This window comes from Lathamus discolor, chromosome Z (assembly GCF_037157495.1).
Source record: "Lathamus discolor isolate bLatDis1 chromosome Z, bLatDis1.hap1, whole genome shotgun sequence".
NCBI classification, from domain to species: domain Eukaryota; kingdom Metazoa; phylum Chordata; class Aves; order Psittaciformes; family Psittacidae; genus Lathamus; species Lathamus discolor.
In genome coordinates, this window is record NC_088909.1 from 84,780,603 (window position 1) to 84,800,844 (window position 20,242).

At 40.8% G+C, this 20,242-nt stretch overlaps 1 protein-coding gene across 5 annotated transcripts in view; it reads right to left on the reverse strand.

Annotated features, from left to right (window-relative positions):
* The window catches only part of FAM169A (family with sequence similarity 169 member A), a 40,419-nt gene that overhangs the window by 11,191 nt on the left and 8,986 nt on the right, over nt 1-20,242 (reverse strand). For 3 of the 5 annotated variants that reach the window (XM_065662931.1, XM_065662930.1, XM_065662926.1), the window contains exons 2-8: nt 14,696-14,833; nt 13,145-13,244; nt 7,444-7,529; nt 5,062-5,233; nt 2,469-2,648; nt 484-612; nt 129-238 (exon numbers count right to left, since the gene is read on the reverse strand). In XM_065662931.1, the coding sequence (XP_065519003.1) occupies nt 129-238; nt 484-612; nt 2,469-2,648; nt 5,062-5,233; nt 7,444-7,529; nt 13,145-13,244; nt 14,696-14,833 (915 nt within the window). The remainder of the gene's footprint in view (nt 1-128; nt 239-483; nt 613-2,468; nt 2,649-5,061; nt 5,234-7,443; nt 7,530-13,144; nt 13,245-14,695; nt 14,834-20,242) is intronic. The other 2 variants (XM_065662927.1, XM_065662928.1) reach the window with 2 other exon arrangements.

A 20,242-nucleotide genomic window follows, 5' to 3' on the forward strand; every position in this document is an offset into this window, starting at 1 on the left:
TAACAAAAGCATCTGTATTTTATATATAGTGTGTACTTGGACCAGTTAGAGGCAGACAGAAACATTTCTCTGTTTTTTAGTAATAATGCAATCAAAGAAAAAAAAAAGGTAATAGTCTGTGTACCTACACTTAACTGTGTTTGTAGCTCAGTCTTCTGTCCACCTGCTTCAGACACTGCTGCAGACTCCAGAAAATGGATCTTTGCTTGGCAACTCTTTTCTGTCTGTGAAGCTTCTGCTGTTGAGATTTGAAAGAGGAAATGGGAAACAGAAGATTATAGTACCTTTATAGATCAATTAACCATTGCAGATACAACGTAACAGACCTCACAACACGTTAAAACAAAAAAAAAATAAATAAATCTTTCTGCTAGTTTCCATGGGCAGTATTCACAGAATTCACTGTTGTACTTGTAGTGTTTGTTCAACATTTGCAACATTTCTCAGAAACATTTGCCAGAAAGCAAAACAAAGCACCCATACCTGCAAATCGGAGCCTTTCCCTTTGCACTATAGCTGCAACACATGTTCTCTGGAACCAATATCCTGGTCCATTCACTTCATATAAAAGGTTTTCATCTGAAGGGTACTTCTCAAGATACTGCTTACAAGCTAAACAAATATAAGAAAACCCACTCTATTATATATACTTGACTGTACTTCAGTTTTTAAAGTTTATCTGAAATAAGCAACTTGCAATCTTCCATCATACACATAAGCCAACAAAGAAAGAACTGTTCAACAGAACAGGGGGGTCTGAAGTCAGGGGTTGGATTAGATGATCTTTGAAGGTCCCTTCCAACCAAAACTATTCTGTGATTCGATGAAATAAACATAATTTTGTTTTGCCCTACTCATTCTCAGTAAATCCTTTCTTCAGGTTTAAACACTTTCTATTATTATCCAAAACTCCAGACAGAAATGCCTCTTTAAGCATCCACTTCAGAGTTTTACAACTTTACTGGTCACTGCCCATGCCAACCACAGGACCCAGCCAAGAATGGAATGGAGCTCTTCGGCAGGTAAGTCAAGTGAGTTTTGTTACCCCATATTATTATAGGCACTCATGAAAAGCAGTCTTTGGGAATGTACACATATTCTCATTGCATGGTTTACCATCTACTCACTGTTCACTGCTGGATTTTTTTCTTCCCTGCTGTCCCTCCACCTTTTTTCTCTCAAATACACATACTAAATATACACGTGGAGAGGCATGCTTTAACATTTTTTTGTAACAGCTACCAGTAAAACCACCATTTTTGTCGTGGTTTAAGCCCAGCTAGTAACTCAGAACCATGCAGCTGCTCGCTCATTCCCCCCACTTCTTCCCTACCACCCCTGCTCCTGGAGGGATGGGGAGGAGAATCAAAGGAATGTAAATCCCATGGATTGAGATAAGAACAGTCCAGTAACAGGTATAACACAAAACTACTACTGCTACCACCAATAATAAGGGAAATAACAAGGGGAGAGAATATAAAACTAAAAGTGGTAAAGAAAAAGAAAACAAACACAAGTGATGCACATCACAATTCTCACCATCCACTGACCAACACCCAGCCCAACCTGAGCGGCAATCTGGGCCTTCCAGGTAACTCCTCACTATTTCTATACTGGGCATGATGTGCTGTGGTATGGAATACCCCTTCAGCTAGTTTGGGTCAGGTGCCCTGTTTCTGCTTCCTCCCGGCTTCCCCTCCTCCCTGGCAGAGCATGAGACTTAAAAAGTCCTTGGTCAGAGTACATATTACTTAGCAACAACTAAAAACAGTGTTGTCAGCATTGTTCCCAGGCTGCAAATCAAAACCACAGAGCTGCAGCAGCTACTAAGAAGGAGAAAAATGACTGCTACTGCTGAATCCAGGACAATTTTTCACTCAATTCAGCAGTGATGCATAATCCCAGTGGACAAGATCCTTGCCATATAATTCCTTGACCAGGGAAATGGATTAGGCATTAATTTCTACACAGTACAGTTTGCTGGTTTAAGCCTAACAGGCCTAGTCAGATCTGACAACAGACAGCAGTACTTGAAAAAGCAGAAAATTTCCAGTGGCTAAGGCAGTCAGGTGAAAACGTTCACAGAAGGAAGCCTGGCAGATGGCCCATGAATAGGACTAGCCTTGAGAAACAGGACAAAGAAATCATGCTCCTTGCCTGAACACAGTCCCAGCTGACATTGTTTCTAGAACTGTGCATCACTTCCTAGGTGACACAGCCCTCTTGGATCCCTAATGGAAAAGCCATGTTTCCCTTGTACATTGGAGCTGTACCTTCTTATACCCAAGTTAAAACATAGCCTAGTATGTACATTTGACTATAAAGTTCTGAGAAAGCATGAATTAAGTGAGCAGAACATTTAATACAGAAACTGAGGATGAAGCCACAAATATGAAACTTGAATGATAGCACTCATTTGGACATGTAAAGAAAGCACAAAGATCAGAAGAATAAATTAAAGAGCTTGCCTGTGTACATGAAGGACGACAGTGGGTACCGTAGTCCAAGACATTTTTCACTGAAGGAATCCACAAAGTCTTCCAAAATGATTAGCCCAGAATCTCTCTCACGATGTCTGGGTCTTACAAAAGCTGTGTCTAGCACTGGCAGCTTGTAATTCTTACCACAATGAGATCTACAAATACTTCCTGAAATAACAACAGGGTGAAAAATATCCATTGGCATGCTGCAGCATGGATTTTAGCATATTCAAATACAGACTTTCATAATTTATAAAAAATATACCAAACTATATAATTGTTAGTCATATAAAATGATAAAAATCTATCTTTCCTTAAAAATAAGTAATTGCTATCAGCCATTTACTGGTTCTTTGGGCAAGCTTCATAATTTTGCCAAGATACATCAATAGATTAATATGCTAGAAAAAGTCTATAGTACCAGAATAGATTTACAAAGTGAACCTTTCCCCTGCTAACTATACAATTCCATAGGAAAATTACTAAAAATGAAGCTGACGGAGGAGGGAAAAGGAGACAAAATTATTGAATTGCACATTTATGTAGATCAGGACAAATACGAAGATCCTAATTCAGCTCTTCGTTAAAGACTGAAACAGTAATACCAATTTTTTTAAATAAAAAAAGAATCCTAGAACACTGCACTGAAATTCTTCCATGAACAGCATGTCCATAATTAAAAAAAAGATGAAACAGACTGTCATAACACAGAGGCACTTCAGTATCAGAGGATTCAAAGGGTAGCTATGGACTCAGTGGTGACAAAGGGATGACACATAACAGCAGTAAGATAGCCCATCAACTATTCAATCCATTTTCAGGACCTCATTTGCCCTTTCCTCTAACAAGGCCAAAGAGGACCATACAGTTGTCTATACAACATACTTAGTCTTTGCAACTTTGTACTTTTGGGACCAATGGACACACTTATTTGCATTTTTCAAGCAAGAATAATGTGGGCAAAGAGGTACACTCCTTGGGCGCCCTTTGGGATACCAGTCAAGCTCCACCACTCTCTTAACCATTTGTTTCCAGAGCTGTCTTTCTCCATGTAGACTACTTATTTGCAGAACACAGTACACTATCAAACATGGGTGAAAAATTGATAATGCCTTGAAAATTAGCCTTCAGTATTTGCTAACTCAGAACAAGCAAATGCGAGGGCATTGTGAGACATGTAACAAATGAGAAGACAATCAGAATGTATTAGCTGGTTGCATTTCTATCTTGATTGGTAGACCAGAATAGGTCAGTGATGCAGACAGTTTACTATTTTATTTTTGAAGTTTGTGAAGGCATGTACTTATGTTAGATAGGGGAAGTCTCCAGCAAACCATCATTAATCCTGAATTAGTTAATGCCCTCTAGCGGTGAAACAACAACAACAAAAAAGATTATTTCTTCTTGATCCAAATATTGTTATTCTTCAAACTGCAGTTAGTGTGCTAAACAGCCTACCCAAATACTAAGTTTCACCCAGCACAAAATGAAAAACACAAATTCCAAAATAACTAAAGGGAAACCACAATGTTTTAGAAAAAAATAAAAACAGGAAGTCTGTAACATTAATAACAGAAACGTGCCAGTTCAGTTGTAGCCTCTGAATGAATGCATGGGCGGAAGGAAAGGGAATCTCTTCTTGTTATCACCAGGTGTAGCTGAAAATTATGCCTGTGAGCATATTTTCTATACTGTCATGCTATAAAATGTTTATGTGGTAATGTGTCATGGTTTAACCCCAGCCAGCAATTAAGTACCATGCAGCTGCTTGCTACCAACCCCATGTCCTGTTGGTACTGGGAGCAGAATGGGAAAAAAAATAGTAAAAACCTTGGTTTGAGATAGAACAATTTAATAATTGAAACAAAATAAATAATATACTAGTAATGAAAAGAGAGAGAACCAGAAGAGAGGGAGAAATAAAACCTAAGGCAGACAAGTGATGCCGCCTGCTGACCAGTACCCAGCCTGACCCCAACAGCAGTCAGGACCTCCCTGTCACCTCCCCCCAGTTTATGTACTGAGCAGGATGCTCTATGATACGGAATACCCTCCTCACTGGCAGAGGACGAGAGACTGAATGATCAGTGTAACAACTAAAACATCTGTGTGTTATCAGCATATTCTCAGACTAAAGCCAAACCACAGCACTGCACCAGCTACTAGGAAAAAAATTTCTGCAATCTGGAGCTAGATCCAAAGAAAATCTAATCCAAACAAACCAAAAAAACAAAACACCAAACACAGCTCAAGCCAACTGCAAGCAACTGTTCCACAGAAAAAAGACAAAAAAAAAGAAAAAAGCTTTCTGATCTACTTAATCCCTAATCTCTACAGTTTTATTTTGCATAATGTGAAGACTGCTACAGCATGTAAGCGTTTAAGCTAGAAATTTTAACATCAAAATTTTGATGTTAAAAATTTTGATGTTTGTCTGACAGCTTATGATTTCAGGAAAACACCAATCCACCAATGCATTAGGCCTGCAAGGCTTAGAATGTCTACTAAATACAACATTCTCCAAATAAGCTATCTCCTCCCCTTTAGCCCCTTCAAATCCCACAATACTCAACCATTTTACCTGTAGGTTTAACAGAATAGAACCCAATAGCCTCTCCTCCTTTCCACATGATCTTAGCATATTCATTGCTACGATGACAGAGAAATGGGATCTCATTTCTTTCCATTTCTTGTGTCCGATAGATAATTCGATTCAAAACATAGAGAACAATCCTCTCTCCAACAGACTTAACCTAAGGAAACAGAGAACATATAGAAGAGTAGTCAGATTAGTTAACAATCACATATCAAGGACCTTATTTTTCAAAGCTTCCACTTAGCATGGCTGCAGATGGAGTCAAGAAAAGCTGTAAGTGATAAAGCAGGATGAAGCTCTGGGGTTTGTTTGAACACACCGAGATGCCTGTAAGCCATACCAACAGGTCAAGTAAAAGGACTACCACAGACAGGATATTTCACAACTTCAACATCACTCCTAATACAATGGGTAAAGCTGAGAGAAGTGCTGGGAGTATGATGGTGGGGGGAATGTTCTGATTTCAATGCAAAAAGAATTTTGGATTTAAGGAACATTCACCAAACACAATCATCATCATCCTGATCGCTTGACTTCACTAATGAAGATTTGGGAAGGGCTTTACCCACGCTTACTACAAGCGTACTGGTGACTAAAAAGGCCAATGTGGGATAGGTAAATCCGATTGCAAAAAGCAGAGTGAAAGGTCTCCTTGGGTGGTATAGGCAGGGTGCGATTCTTTCTACGTTGTCTTTTCTCCTCGAGACTAATTCTGCATGTGTTCTCAAAGGAGACAACAGCATTATGTATGGTGTGTCTCCAGGTCTCCCGATTGGAGGCCAAGGTGGACCACTGATGGTAGTCAATATGGCCAAGGCTGAGGTACTGTTTCAGGGAGTCCTTATACCTCTTCTTTGGGGCACTTCTCTGGAGGCAACTGGTGGCAAGTTAACCATAAAACAAAATCTTAGGGAGGCGGTGATCCTTCATCCTAGAGATGTGCCCTGCCCAGCGCAGCTGCGATTTCAGCAATATGGCCTCAATACTGGTGACCCCTGCCTGTTTAAGGACAGTAGCATTTGACACATAGTTCAATGGATGTTCAGAATTGTACGGAGGCAGCGCTGATAGAAGCGTTCGAGGAGTCACAGGTGATGGCGGTAGATAACCCATGATTCAGACCCATATAAAAGAGTAGACAGTACAATGGCTCTATAGACACTAATCTGTGTACTTTTCTTCAGGTGTTTATTGCACCAGTCTTTTATGAAGTTTTCCAAAGTCTCTATATGCCTTTGCTATTCTGTTGTCTATCTCTTTGTCGATCGTGGCATCTGAGGAAATAATGCTTCCCAGATAGCTGAACTGCTGAACTGACTTAAGCTCTGACTCGCCAATGGTAACGTGGGGATGATGAGAATCCTCTTGTGGTGCAGGCTGGTAGAAAACTACTGCCTTCTTCAAGCTGACTTCCAGCCCAACAGCATGGCAGACAAAAGGACATGATGCAGTCGAAAAGCTAGTTACAAGTTTGAGGTATGAAATAAGGAACTCAATACCCTTTTCTCTGTCCTGCAGGGTTCCTCTTACACATGAAATTTAAGTTCACCACTGTGAAGGAAGAATGGAGGAACCATGATTTCTCCCCAATATCCACAGTCTCAGCTACCCTACCTGTAAAGGATTCAGCCTTCTTGATTTAATCACAATCCTACCATTAAGAAGCACATGGAAAACAAGGCTGATTGCCAAAACCTCTAGACTAAATAAAAAAAATACAGAAATCAGACAAGTGCCCAGATTCCATGATCAGATATAAATTACACTCTTGGAAAAATACAGATTTTTTTTTCTGAAACTGGAAATCAACAAACAAAACCAAACAAAACCCTCAAAACTCCATGCTACATAGATGTCAGTAATGGTAACAAAGGTCAATGATGAGCAATAAAGCAGATACCAGGGGACTTACTTTTACAAACCCCATATATTGCCACTGCAAGACACCAGCTCCAGCTCGCCTCTATCAACTACATTCCCAACAATATTTTTAGCTTACTAGTCTCCTGTTAAGGCCAACAGGTACTACTTGTACAATGCACCACCCTAAGATGTTTCAATACAGCCACATATACAGTGTTATAAAAAGTAAAGAAAAAAACCTCTTTATCATTAAGATCTAAATAGCCTACATGTGAATTTACTGCATAAGAATCACTTCTGCTTTAGACACTATCTTCACAACCAAGTTCCCTTCCCCCTACTACCTGTTCTCCTATTCCCATTGACTTTGCTTTTGACTTGACAGCCAACTCATTTCTAAATTAAATGAAAATACATAATCTCCCCACACACTAGCTATTTACCATTACTTTTCACTACCTTGAAAGGTAAGAATAATTACGAGGTGCATGCTGAACACTTTACCTGATGAAGCCCCTGTCTAGCAGAGACAGATGTTCTCACAATGTCATCAATCGACCACCACTTGTCAGCAAGATACAGGGCTACAGCTTGAAAGAAACAAGGGGAAATAAAAAGTTAATGATTCTTACCATACCAAGAGAAACACTCATTAAAGCTGCTAAACAATTAGGAATAATACTGTAGTAACCAGGCATTACTACAGTATTGCTCAGTAACCGCTCAGTAACCATGAAGTATACAATAACCAACTTCTAGCTGACACTATATTAATGCAGCTCTTACTCTACCCTGACACAAGAATTGTTATATATACCCCACATATGCAATACTCCCCAGTCCAAAATTCATTTGAAAACCGAGAACAATAAAACCAAATGCAGATTTTTGCAGTATGACATACAAAATCCTGTTTCTCAGACACAGGAACTATCCTTCACGACTGTGCTCTAGCACACCCTTAGACTAGAACTTGGGCCTGCCAAGAGGAGTATCATTCACACATGTATTTTAGTTTTGGGTTGCTAACAGACATCATTATTGAAACTGGAAGTTTTAGGGAGTCAGATGAATGTAAAAAGGCTGTTGGCTTTGTGATTAGCAATCACGAAGAATTTGCACATAGCATTAAATGGGAAGGAAACATGGAGGACTAGAAGGGAAGGGAGAAAGGGGGAAAAAAAACCAAAACTAAATAAAAAAACAAACAAAAAAACCCTAACAACAACAACAACCAAAAAAAAAAAAAACTACAAACCCAAAACCCATGAGGTGTCACAGAATCATAGAATGCTTTGGGTTGGAAGAGACCTGAAAGATCATCCACTTCCAATGCCCCTGCCACAGGCAGGGACGCCTTCTCCAGTAGACCAAGTTGCTCAAAGCCCCATCCAGCCTTGCCTTGAACACTTCAAGGGATAGGGCAGTCACAGCTCCTCAGGGCAACCTGTGCCAGTGTCTCAAATGTACCTTCTTTCAGTTCAAAGCCACTCCCCCTTGTCCCAACCCTACATGCCCTTGTAAAAAGTCCCTCTCCACATTCCTTCTAGGCTGCCTTTAGGTACTGGAAACTGCTCTAAAGTCTTCCCAGCCCCTTCTCCAGGTGTAACAAACCCAGCTCTCTCAGCCTGTCTCCATAGTAGACATGCTCCAGCTCTCTGATCATCTTCATGGCCCTCCTCTGGACTCACTTGAGCACATATATATCCCTCTTTGTATTGGGGCCCCAGAGCTAGATGCAGCATTGCTGGTGGGGTCCCACGAGGGCAGAGTACAGGGGCAGAATCACCTTCCTTGGCCTGCTGGTCACACTCCTTTTGCTGCAGCCCAGCATACACTAGCTTTCTGGGCTGCGAGCATACATTGACAAAAAGCTCAACATGACCCAGCAACCAGCACTCCCAAGTCCTTCTACTCAAGGCTGCTCTCAACCCAGCCTGTATTTGTGCTTGGGACTGCCCCAGCCCAGGTGCAGGACCTTGCACTGGGCTTTGTTGAACTTCATGAGGTTTGGACTGGCCCACCTCTCAAACACTTGAGTCAAGCTCCCTCTGGATCCCATCCCTTCCCTCCAGCGTGTTGACTGCACCACACAGCTTAGTGTTGTCGACAAACTTGCTGAGGGCACTCAACTCACTGTCTATGTTGCCAACAAAGACGTTGAACAGCACCAGTCCCAACACTGACCCCTGAGGAACACCACTTGTCACTGATCTCCACTTGGACATTGAGCCGCTCACCATGATTCTCTGAGTGTGACCATTCAGCCAATTCCTTATCCACTGGGTGGTCCATCTGTCAAATCCATGCCTCTCCAATTTACAGACAAGGATGTTGTGCCGGGACAGTGTCAAATGCCTTGTGCATCCAGGTAGACGACCTCAGCCTCTCTTCCCTTATTCACCAACACTGTGGCCAGCATAATTTGCTCTTAGTGAAGCCACACTGACCATCACCGATCATCTGCTTATTGTTCACGTGCCTTAGCATAGTTTCCAGAAGGATCTGCTCCATGATCTTGCCAATCAAGGCGAGACTGAACGGTCTGTAGTTCCCTGGGTCTCCCCAGGAGTTATATTTACCCTTTTCTAGTCAGCAGGAACTTGACCAGACTGCCACAGTTTCTCAAATATGACTGATTATGTTCTGGCAACTTCAGTTCCCAGTTCCCTCAGGACCTGCAGATGCATCTCATCAGGTCCCATGGACTTGTGCACTTTCAGGTTCTTTAAATGATCTTGAACCTGATCTTCTGCTACAGCAAGCAGTTCTTCATTCTCCCAGTCCCTGCCTTCGCCTTCTGCAACACAGGCAGTGTGCTAGCAAAGACTAGCACACCGAGGCAAAAACTTTACTGAGTACTTCAACCTTCTCCACATTTCAGGTAACCAGGTCTCCCACTTCCTTCCAGAGGGGGCCCACATTTTCCTTTCTCACAGAACCAACTAGATTGGAAAATACCTTTAAGATCAGGTTAGGAAAACTAAGGCCCAGTTCAAATTAAACTTGGCTAGGAACTTTAAGGATAACAGGAAGGGATTCTATAGACATGTAGCAAATAAAAAACAGACTAGGGACAACATAGGCCCCCTCTGGAAGCTATCAGGAGAACTGGCTACAAGGATTTGGAGAAGGCTGAGGTTCTGAATGACTTCTTTGCCTTGGTCTTCACTGGCAAAGGCTCTGAATGCACCACCCAAGTCTTGGAAGGCAGACGCAGGGACTGTGAGAGGGAAGACCTCGGGCACACTGTAGGAGAGGATCTGGTTCAAGACCAACTTAAAAACCTAAACGTACACAAGTCAATGGGACCTGATGAAACGTATCCGCAGGTCCTGAAGGGAAAAAGGAAATATAACCCCCATTTTCAAGGAGGGGAAAATGGATGACCCAGGGAATTACAGACCAGTCAGTCTCACCTCTGTGCCTGGCAAAATCTTGGAGCACATTTTCCTGGAAGGCATGCTAAGGCACATGAAAAACAACAAGGTGCTTGGTGACAGCCAGCATGGCTTCACTAAGGGGAAATCCTGCCTGACCAATTTGGTGGCCTTCTATGATGGGGCTACAGAACTGATGGACAGGGGTAGAGCAGTTGATGTCATCTACCTGGACTTGTGCAAAGCGTTCAACACTGTCCCACATGACATCCTTGTCTCTAAACTGGAGAGACATCAATTTGATGGACAGACCACTCGGTGGATAAAGAACTGGCTGGATGGCCGCACACAAAGAGTTGTGATCAATAGCTCAGTGTTCAGCTGGAGACCAGTAACGAGTGGTGTCCCTCAGGGATCAGTGTTGGGACCGGCCTTGTTTAGCATCTTTGTCGGTGACACGGACAGTGGAACTGAGTGTGCCCTCAGCAAGTTTGCCGATGACACCAAGCTGTGTGGTTTGGTTGATACGCTGGAGGGAAGGGATGCCATCCAGAGGGACCTCGACACACTTGTGAGATGGGCTGATGCCAGTCTCACGAAGTTCAACCATGACAAGCGCAAGGTCCTGCACTTGGGTCGGAGCAATCCCAGGCACAGCTACAGGTGGGGCAGAGAAGAGATTCAGAGCAGCCCTGTAGAGAAGGACTTGGGGGTGTTGGTCGATGAGAAAATGAACATGAGCTGGCTGCAGTGTGCGCTCACAGCCCAGAAAGCCAACCGTATCCTGGGCTACATCCAAAGGAGCGTGACCAGCAGGTCAAAGGAGATGATTCTGCCCCTCTGCTCTCGTGAGACCTCACCTGGAGTATTGTGTGCAGTTCTGGTGTCCTCAACATAAAAAGGACATGGAACTGTTCGAACAAGTCCAGAGGAGGGCCACGAGGATGGTCAGGGGACTGGAGCTCCTCCCATAAGAAGACAGGCTGAGAAAGTTGGGTCTGTCCCAACTGGGTTGCCTAGGGAGGTTGTGAATGCTCCATCCCTGGTGCTGTTCAAGGCCAGGTTGGACGAAGCCTTGCGTGGCATGCTTTAGTGTGAGGTGTCCCTGCCCATGGCAAGGGCATTGGAACTAGATGATCTTGAGGTCCTTTCCAACCCTAAGTAATCTATGATTCTATGATCAAGTTCAACCATTATCCCAGGACTGTCTAGACCACCACTAAACCATATCACTGAGGGCCTCATGTACACAGTTTTGAACACTTCCAGGGACAAACATTCCACCAGTTCCTTGGGAAGCCTATTCCAATATCTCATAACTCTCCCAGAAAGAAATTTTTCCTAAAAATTTTCCTTCCTTTTATCCGCAGTGTACCTATAGAAATTTTTCTTGTTGCCCCTTGATTGATGTCCCTAGTCAGATTTAATTCTATCAGGTCTTTCCTAACCCAGTCCTGGCTATTTCTCTATATTCCTCCCAGGCTAACTGCCCTTGCTTCTACTATCTGTAGGCCTCCTTTTTTACAATGGAGTTTGTTCAGCAGCTCCTCATTCATCCACAGAGGCCTCCTCACGTTTCTGCCAGCCTTCCTCTTTGTTGGGATGCATTGCTCCTGAGCTTGGAAGAGGTGATCCTTATCGAATCATAGAACCATAGAATAGTTAGGGTTGGAAAGGACCTCAAGATCATCTAGTTCCAACCCCCCTGCCATGGACAGGGACACCTCACGCTAAACCATCCCACACAAGGCTTCATCCAACCTGGCCTTGAACACCGCCAGGGATGGAGCACTCACAACCTCCCTGGGCAACCGATTCCAGTGTCTCACCACCCTAACAGGAAAGAATTTCCTCCTTATATCCAATTTAAACTTCCCCTGTTTAAGTTTTAACCCATTACCCCTTGTCCTGTCACTACATCCTTGCTTGGGCTCCTCCTCCCTCCTGGGCTTTATCCTATGGCACTCCAAAAAAGAAGATCCCTGAAGAGGCCAAAGGCTGCTCTCCTGAAGTTCAGGGTAGTGAGCTTGCTGTGCACACTCCTCACCAACCTAAGGATCTCAAACTCCAGCATTTCATGGTCACTGCAGCCAAGGCTGCCCTTGAACTTCACATTCTCCTCCAGCCCCTCCTTGTTGGTGAGGGCAAGACCCAGCATAGCCTCTCTCCTCATTGGTTCTATCACTTGTAGAAAGAAATTATTGTCAACACATTTCAGGAACATCCTGGACTGCTTGTACACTGCGGTGTTGACCCTCCATCAGAATCTCAGGGTGGTTGAAGTCCCTCGTGAGGACCAGGACTTACGAACATGAGGCTATCTGTCTAGAGGGCCTCATCCACTCAAGTCTTCCTGATCAGACAGCCTGCAACAGACCCCCTTAGCTAAAGCTATGTTATGCCTAATGCTAAAGACAATTTTATACTTCGTGTTGATCAATAATTTCTAACAAAGAGCCTCTTAATTTATGAGAGGTAATTTAACAGATTTTATGAGTGCTTAATAAATTCCTTTTGGAGACATGAGATGTACACAAAAAGACCAAGAGATACACGTTGTACTAGAATTCAGACAAGCACCATGCTGTTTTGCTACGTACCTTCTGAATTCAATGGGTCCACCTCTACTCTGATTAGCATACAAAGTTCTATCACTTATGTATATGAATCCACAACAAAAATAATAGTATGAGAACAAGAACACAGTGAACAACAAATGCAAGAGTGGCAAAGTTATGAACTACACTAGCATGGAAAGAACAAGGACCTGGTTATCTGTCACAGCAAAATAAACAGCAACACAAATTAAAATCTTAAAATGAAACCTGTGATTGAGTCCCTTGGTGAAAACAAAGCAAGAACTTTGTGTGTCTGCTCTTCACCATAAAGAGGAACAAAGCCCACAGTTGACAACTTAATAGGAACCTGAAACAAAAGCATACAACACTTCAATAGACTCTTGCTAAAACAACATTAGTAAAACACACAAAGATTGTCTAGCAGGGTAAGCATGACAAATGTTAAAACCAGAGTGCTTAACAAGTTAACTGCAAAGGACATGCATTGGATCCCATCCCGCACTTTAGACATTTCTTCCTAAAGACAGACTAAATTTTAAAGAGCTCTGGCTCTCAAGCTCTTCCAGTTAGCTACAGCAATTTATACTGCTACAACTCTCTGCTGTCAGCAGTTTGCATTTATGTGCACAACCAAAATAAGTTGCACAAAAAGCCAGCAGTATCTCCACTTTAACTGTCCCAGCTATGCAAGCTGTCAAAGCCAACAGGAGAATGAAGAAGGCAGTCAAACACAGAAACAAACTGCCACAGCAAAACTGCTGTTTGTTAATACCACCCCTAATGTGCTACAGTGGGAAGGCTGGATTCAAAAGGGTTTTCTTCCCTTAAATTACACGCATTTTAGAAATTCCAAAGTTGTCTGCTTGATTTCCCATCAGGAACAACATAAGGGTCAAATCAATCCATATTTCAGGAGTTTCTTTGTGGAAATACATTCTGATATTTAAATTCACATGTTTTTCTGTGTATAATTAATGCATGAAGACCAGACAGACATTGATGGTGTGGTAAATAAACTTGCTTACCCAGCTTAAGAAGGTTATGATATGCTATGCCATAAACTAGGATGTCAATAACAAGTATTTAGGCATACAACACCTGCAGAAATTTCTGCCATGAAATCTGCAGCAGTGACCTTCTTTTCCCACAGAGAACCCTCTCAGGTCACTTTTCATTAATGCTATACAACATTCTAGTGTACTAGTTCTAATACAAATAAATGTGCATTTAGACAAAACCAGCACTGACCAACCCATCACACAAGGGATAAGTGTTTATAAGTGTCACAGAATATTTCAGATAAAAAGAAAAGAATCATTTCTGAAATTAGTGAAACTTGCTTATCAAGAACTGAACTCAACCATGAAGAACATTGAAGGACTGATATACAAAAACAGCCAGTTAGCTTCAGTAAATCATGAACTCCTTAGCTCACAATAGATTTTTGTGACTTTTAGGAAAGAATGACTCATCAGTTGAAAAGTTTTTCGGCTTTTTCTGGTGGTGATGGTGTTGTTTTTGCTGTTTTTTTGTTTGTGTTTTTTTCTTAATGCACACAGATCCATTGCCTAGAAGCAGCAAATAGTCACTGATATAATGTGTCAGATTAAATGCCCAGATTTAAGTCCAATTACAGAATGAAAAAAGGTATAGATTAACATAATCAGGAACTTGTAAAATACACAAGCTTGGCTAAAATAATTATGTCATTCAATAGTTATGGACTGGATATTTTAAATCTTTTAAATCTACAAGTATATCAAGAAAACTGGTAGTAAGGTATTGGCTGGTTCTTACTTTGCCGTGGGCTGGCAGCAACAAGAATTCAGGACAGTTTGGACTTGCAGACCGAAGGTTAGACAAGTACTTGTCTGCTGAGTTCTTCAAGTCCTCATGACTGGAGTTGATCAATATATCCACAGGGAATGACACCCTCTTGAGAAATAAACAAGATTATTACTGTAGGTAGTTTGAGAGATACGATGCACATTTTATCACATATTCCCCTCTACTAATTTCTAGAGCCCTTTATATCCAAACCAGAAACACTCCAAGCATTTAATTAGGATTAATACCCCGTCTGTAAAATAAAAAAACAAAACAAACAAACTAAAAACCAAAACCCTAAACCCAGTCTGTGTTTATAAGCAGAAAAGAATGGTTTAGCCCATAGATTCCCCCTAGACCCAAACATGCCAGCCCTCCAACATACAAATCCCTGTTTGCAGTACACCTACATTAGATCACATGCTCTCTTGAGGTGGCAGGCCCATCTCCCTATCTCCCCCCCAGCTGATATTAGGCAATAAGTGTCCACTCAAATGAACAGCATGAAATATCACAAAAAAGAAGTTTGTTTATTTTGGAGACTGCATTTGAATCCATCTCTGAAGAAGCCACAGCAATGTTCAGAACTTTTCTCAATAACTGGCCAGTCAATGTGCCTACTAGCTGTTTGTTTCAAAAAGCACGTCAACTATAAAAAGATGATACAAGCTTGTTAAAACAAGAGACAACAATAGACTAAATAGACACTTCAAAGAGGTGAGAGGATAAACTGAAGCACCGAAGATCAACCATAGTGGCAATAGCTCCTTTGAAAGCCCTTATATTCAAATTTTCATTGTCAAACAGGTACACAAATTAAGATGGACAAGAGCTCCCGGAATCCACTGTGTGCTTTTCAGCTAAGGCTTTTCCAGGTCTATAAAACCATACACAAAACAGACCCCTTAGCTTCTTTCAAACTACAAGCATAAAGTACAACAAGACTATGGCCTGGGGGGATACAGGGATCTCTTTATCTTTCTCAGCTCCCAGGAACTCATCACCCAACTCTCAAAATGGCAAAGCTTTTCATAGGGGATCTATGGTTCCTAGTTTCCCCTATGGAGTCTTTTTTTTTTTTTTTTAATTTTAAATATTAATTTCCAGTGTTTAGGATTTTTTTCCTTTATATCCAGTCCCCCCCCTTTAATACACCAGTGTTCTACTGACACAGGTAAATCAAACACAAAGGAACTTTTTATTTTGACTAACCCAGTAACAGTTACAAAGTCTGCATTTAAAAATTGTTTTGACAGCAATAATATATTACTATTAAAGTACTTGAACAGCTGAGGAAGCTCCTCCTACAGAAGTGGATTTTTTTTTTCTGTTAAAATAGAAAAACTTGGACATGACTTCACTGAAATTTACAACTGCTAGTTTCACTGCTCTTGCTGAAGACGACACTACTGCTTTCCATGTATGTTATTTAGACATACACGCATTCCCTGCAGCCATTTCTTCTCAAATTCAGCTCATTCCTTCCTCTTATCTGACACACATTCCACACAGCCATTTCCTTTTGAATTCAGCTCATTCTTCCCCCTTACATTATTGCCATTTCCTCTTGCCTTCCCCTCCAGTCTCTCACATTCCTTCTGTTATTGCTTATCTCTTTCAGATATGCTTAGCAGCATCTCTTAATGTTCCACTTGTTTCTTCTCACCTTTTTCATGCTGCCCTTGCTAACAGGGCAGAAGCAGGCAAGAGACACCTGATACCAGCCAGCTCCATTTGCTCCTCCAGCTTGCAAGCAAAGGGACTTCAGAGCCAAAGGTGAAGCATGTATGTCTTCAAATCCAGCAACAATGCACAGCAGCCAGAAGAGCTGCTGCCAGGAAGAAATTCATCCAATGCTGGCCTACTTACCTCGAGCACAGAGGGTTTATCCACTCATTTACAGTTCTGAAACACAACAGCAACACTGCAGTAGATGTAAATGGCCTAGCCTGATAAAAGCATGTTGCAAGAGGAACAGTAACAGGTAAAGTGTGATACTACATGTCACTGCTTCTACAAGAAGGTGAGGCTTTAGCATCCATTTAACTGCAACAGGCCAGGTAAATTCTGATTTAATGGAATACAGACACATGAAAAACATTAAGTTTTATTTTCTGTTTGCTGGCAGAAGGGGGAAAGACCCCTCCACTACTTAAGAAATTCCTAAGCACTTGGATAACAGAAAATAACAGGCAAATCGAGCTGAGCTTTTGTTACTACATGACAAGCAAGCCACAAGCTATAACTAGAAGCCTAGGTAATAATTCCTGACATTTTTTGGAATAAAATAATGTAGGACCACAGCAGAAAATATGCAAAAGTTCAGTAGATTCTCTGAGTTCCATCCACTGCGTCACTACAAAAATAAAAGCATCAACCTTATCTTTGCTTTATAAGCAAAACAGAACACCCAAACACAAAAATGTCTATTCTGCTAATTAAGAAATTCTTTGAATTACCCTCAAAAAATCAAAGACCTCCTTTCTGTTCAGCTGTTTGAATTACTCACCACTTTCATATAGCATACTTTGCTATTATTCACTCCCAACTCACTTCTAGTAGTTACTTTTGACTTTTCATCTTACAGCATTTACAGAGAACGGTTTACATAGGAAAAAAGAAAACAAGACAAAAAAAAACAATACAGATCAAGACTGAACCAAAAAATCTACTCAGCATCCCTGCTAATATCATATTTTGTACCATGCAGCAGACTAGTGACAAAGTATGTAAAATTACAAGCTCTCAAACACTTGTGTGACACAATTTGTCTCAGTGTTGATAAGATCAGAAATATTTCACATGTAATCTCATTAGATCCCTGAAGAAATTAGGAACTATACACAAAGTTATCAAATTACATTAAAAGCATTAAACAGGTGATGAAAAGAGACTCTTACATGCTAATCTACAGCCAAGCATTAAGTAATTCAACAGTCAAAAATACAATAATCATTTTGAAAGGCAACGTAACCTACCAAAGACAAACCAAATGGCTTTCAGTAGCAATGAATTAATAAATGTTCCTCACAAAACCACAACTGTTTTGTCGGTGTCTTTAAAGTAAAAAATACAGATGGCCTCCCATCCAGCCAATGTCATATAATGCAGGAGAGGAAAACAAAAATGGAGAATACAGGTTTTTAGTTTTTCTTGACAGGAGTATTTGTCTTGGCAGGAACAACACAAGTCTCTGCCACAGTTACTCATGCCTCCTTTTGTTGCTCTAAGCTTCCATGCGCTGCACAACTGTAAAACTGTCAGGTCAAATCCTTGTCACACACTGTGAGATTTTGCTCTGTTCATGAGGTACCACTCCAATTGGTCAGCACGGTCAGGTTGACCGAGTGCATGCGATGTAGCCTTAAGCAACCAAAGTCATCATGACTGTTTCTACAGAAAGCATTGATGTGTGTTTGAAGAGGGGGAGTAAAATCTATTTTATTTTTTAAATAAGGCAAATTATGCTCTTCATGTTTCAAGCGAAAGAAACTAAATCTTACACTCTTCATAACCATATCACTTCATATAGTAGTATTAAAGATTGTATGTATTAAACTCACATATGCAACATTTGCTTTAATGAGGAATCATATGACTTTCCCCCTTGTCAGCATTGTGCAAACTACTATGCAAAAAAATGGCACATCTTTTTTAGGAACAGCTGCAGCACCAGAGGGTAACAGACATCAATTCAAGGAACACCAACAAACCCCACATTTAACAGGATGAGTGAACACATTCCTGTGCAACTGAGGCAGCTCCTTATTCATGAAATCTTTATTACCATAAGCATTAAGGTTAAAAAACCCACAAAAAATTAAATTTAGAGTAAGTGTGCAATGTTGAAAATTGATTTAATTACAAATTATAGCTGCAACCTCTATTTCATCTTAGAAGTGCATGAAGGAGAGATGCACAGTACGTGCAGCTTCCAGCCCACACTTGGATTTCAGCAGGAATAAAGAGATCTCTTCATCCCCTTGCAGACCCATGAAATAGCAGAAATAAAAGAAGCCAAAGCTATGCTGTTTCTTACACCATTTCAGAGGGCTTACATACAGCTTAAAACTCCTTCTAGGTGCCTTTATCTTAGAGGAACTGAAATCTAAACTGCAAGCCAAGGATTTAGAGCAATCAAGATGAATTTCCAGCTCTAGCACAGATATCACATGACTGATCTGCCCAAACTCCTCAACCACAAAACATGAATAATTATTCCAGAGACACCAGTATGAAAAATACTTCACAGAGACTGAGATACTTAAACACAAGTTGTATCAAACCTTGACCAGTACTGGAATAGATGAAGACTTACACAGCACAACCTCACTGCACTAGTAATTTTACTTTTAAAAAAGGAATCACAAACAATCCATCAAGGTCTTTTCACCCTAAAATAACTGGGACAGATAAACATGTCTGGTATAACAAATACATGCAAAACTAAAGCAGGTGAGCAATTTTCAGATTGTGTTTAACAATAAGCAGTAATAATTTTTCAGGGTTTAAGGGTTTTTGTAATTTTTGGTTGGTTAGTTTGTTTTGGTTTTTGTTTGGCTAGGGGTTTTGTTTGGGTTTTTGTTGGGTGGTTTTGGGTGGGGTTTTTTTGTGCATGGTTTGTTTTTTGGTTTTGTTGGTTTTGTTTGGGCTTTTTTATTTTTTTCTTACTATAATTTTAAGTTTAGAGACCAGACATTGGGTTGTTCAAACTATGATCTTCAGAATTCTTTCACTAAACCATGACAATCAATCCAGTCCCAGCCTGCAGGATGTCAGCTCAGAGATCTCCTAAATTATTGTCATGTATTTATGAATCATCATGGACCTTGAACCAAGTTCTACTTTAAAAATATAATCTTACCATGATCTACCATACTAGCTATAAGCTACATCTAGGGTAGCATCATGAGTCGATCACATGAATTAAATATATATCCCATGTACACATTAGCTGCTGGCGTTTCAGAGAAAATAAAGCCATGACTACAGAAGTGCCAAACCATGCTCCAGAACCAGATCTAATAAAGCACCATACCAGCTTCTCAATCAGAGCTGCAGGAACATAACTTCCTGTTTTCTAGATCAGTTTACCACCTTGCAATGTCCAATTGCGGGTTTACTGAAATCTGTGAAACTACATAAAATTTGAAAGAAAAAAAAAATAAAATTTAGAAGTAGTATTTTCAGTCTTCTAGCCTCAACTACAAGAAAAGCATCCCATCTGCTACTTCTAAAATTGTTAAATTCTACTAGCAGTAATTCTATTAGCAGCAGGTTATGTAAATGCTTCTTTGCTTAGACTACCAGCTGTCCTATACACAAAGCATTTTAATTGCTTTTGTTTCTTCTTTATTCACAAATACATTAAATTGGGAGGGGTTGTTTTTAAATGTTGCTTCATCTTGTTTGTATCCACATATAATCTGAATCATTTAAGTAAAAAGGTTGTTCATCCTTCTCCAGTACAGAAATTAACAGATTTTAAACCTATGCTAAGATACATATACAAAATAC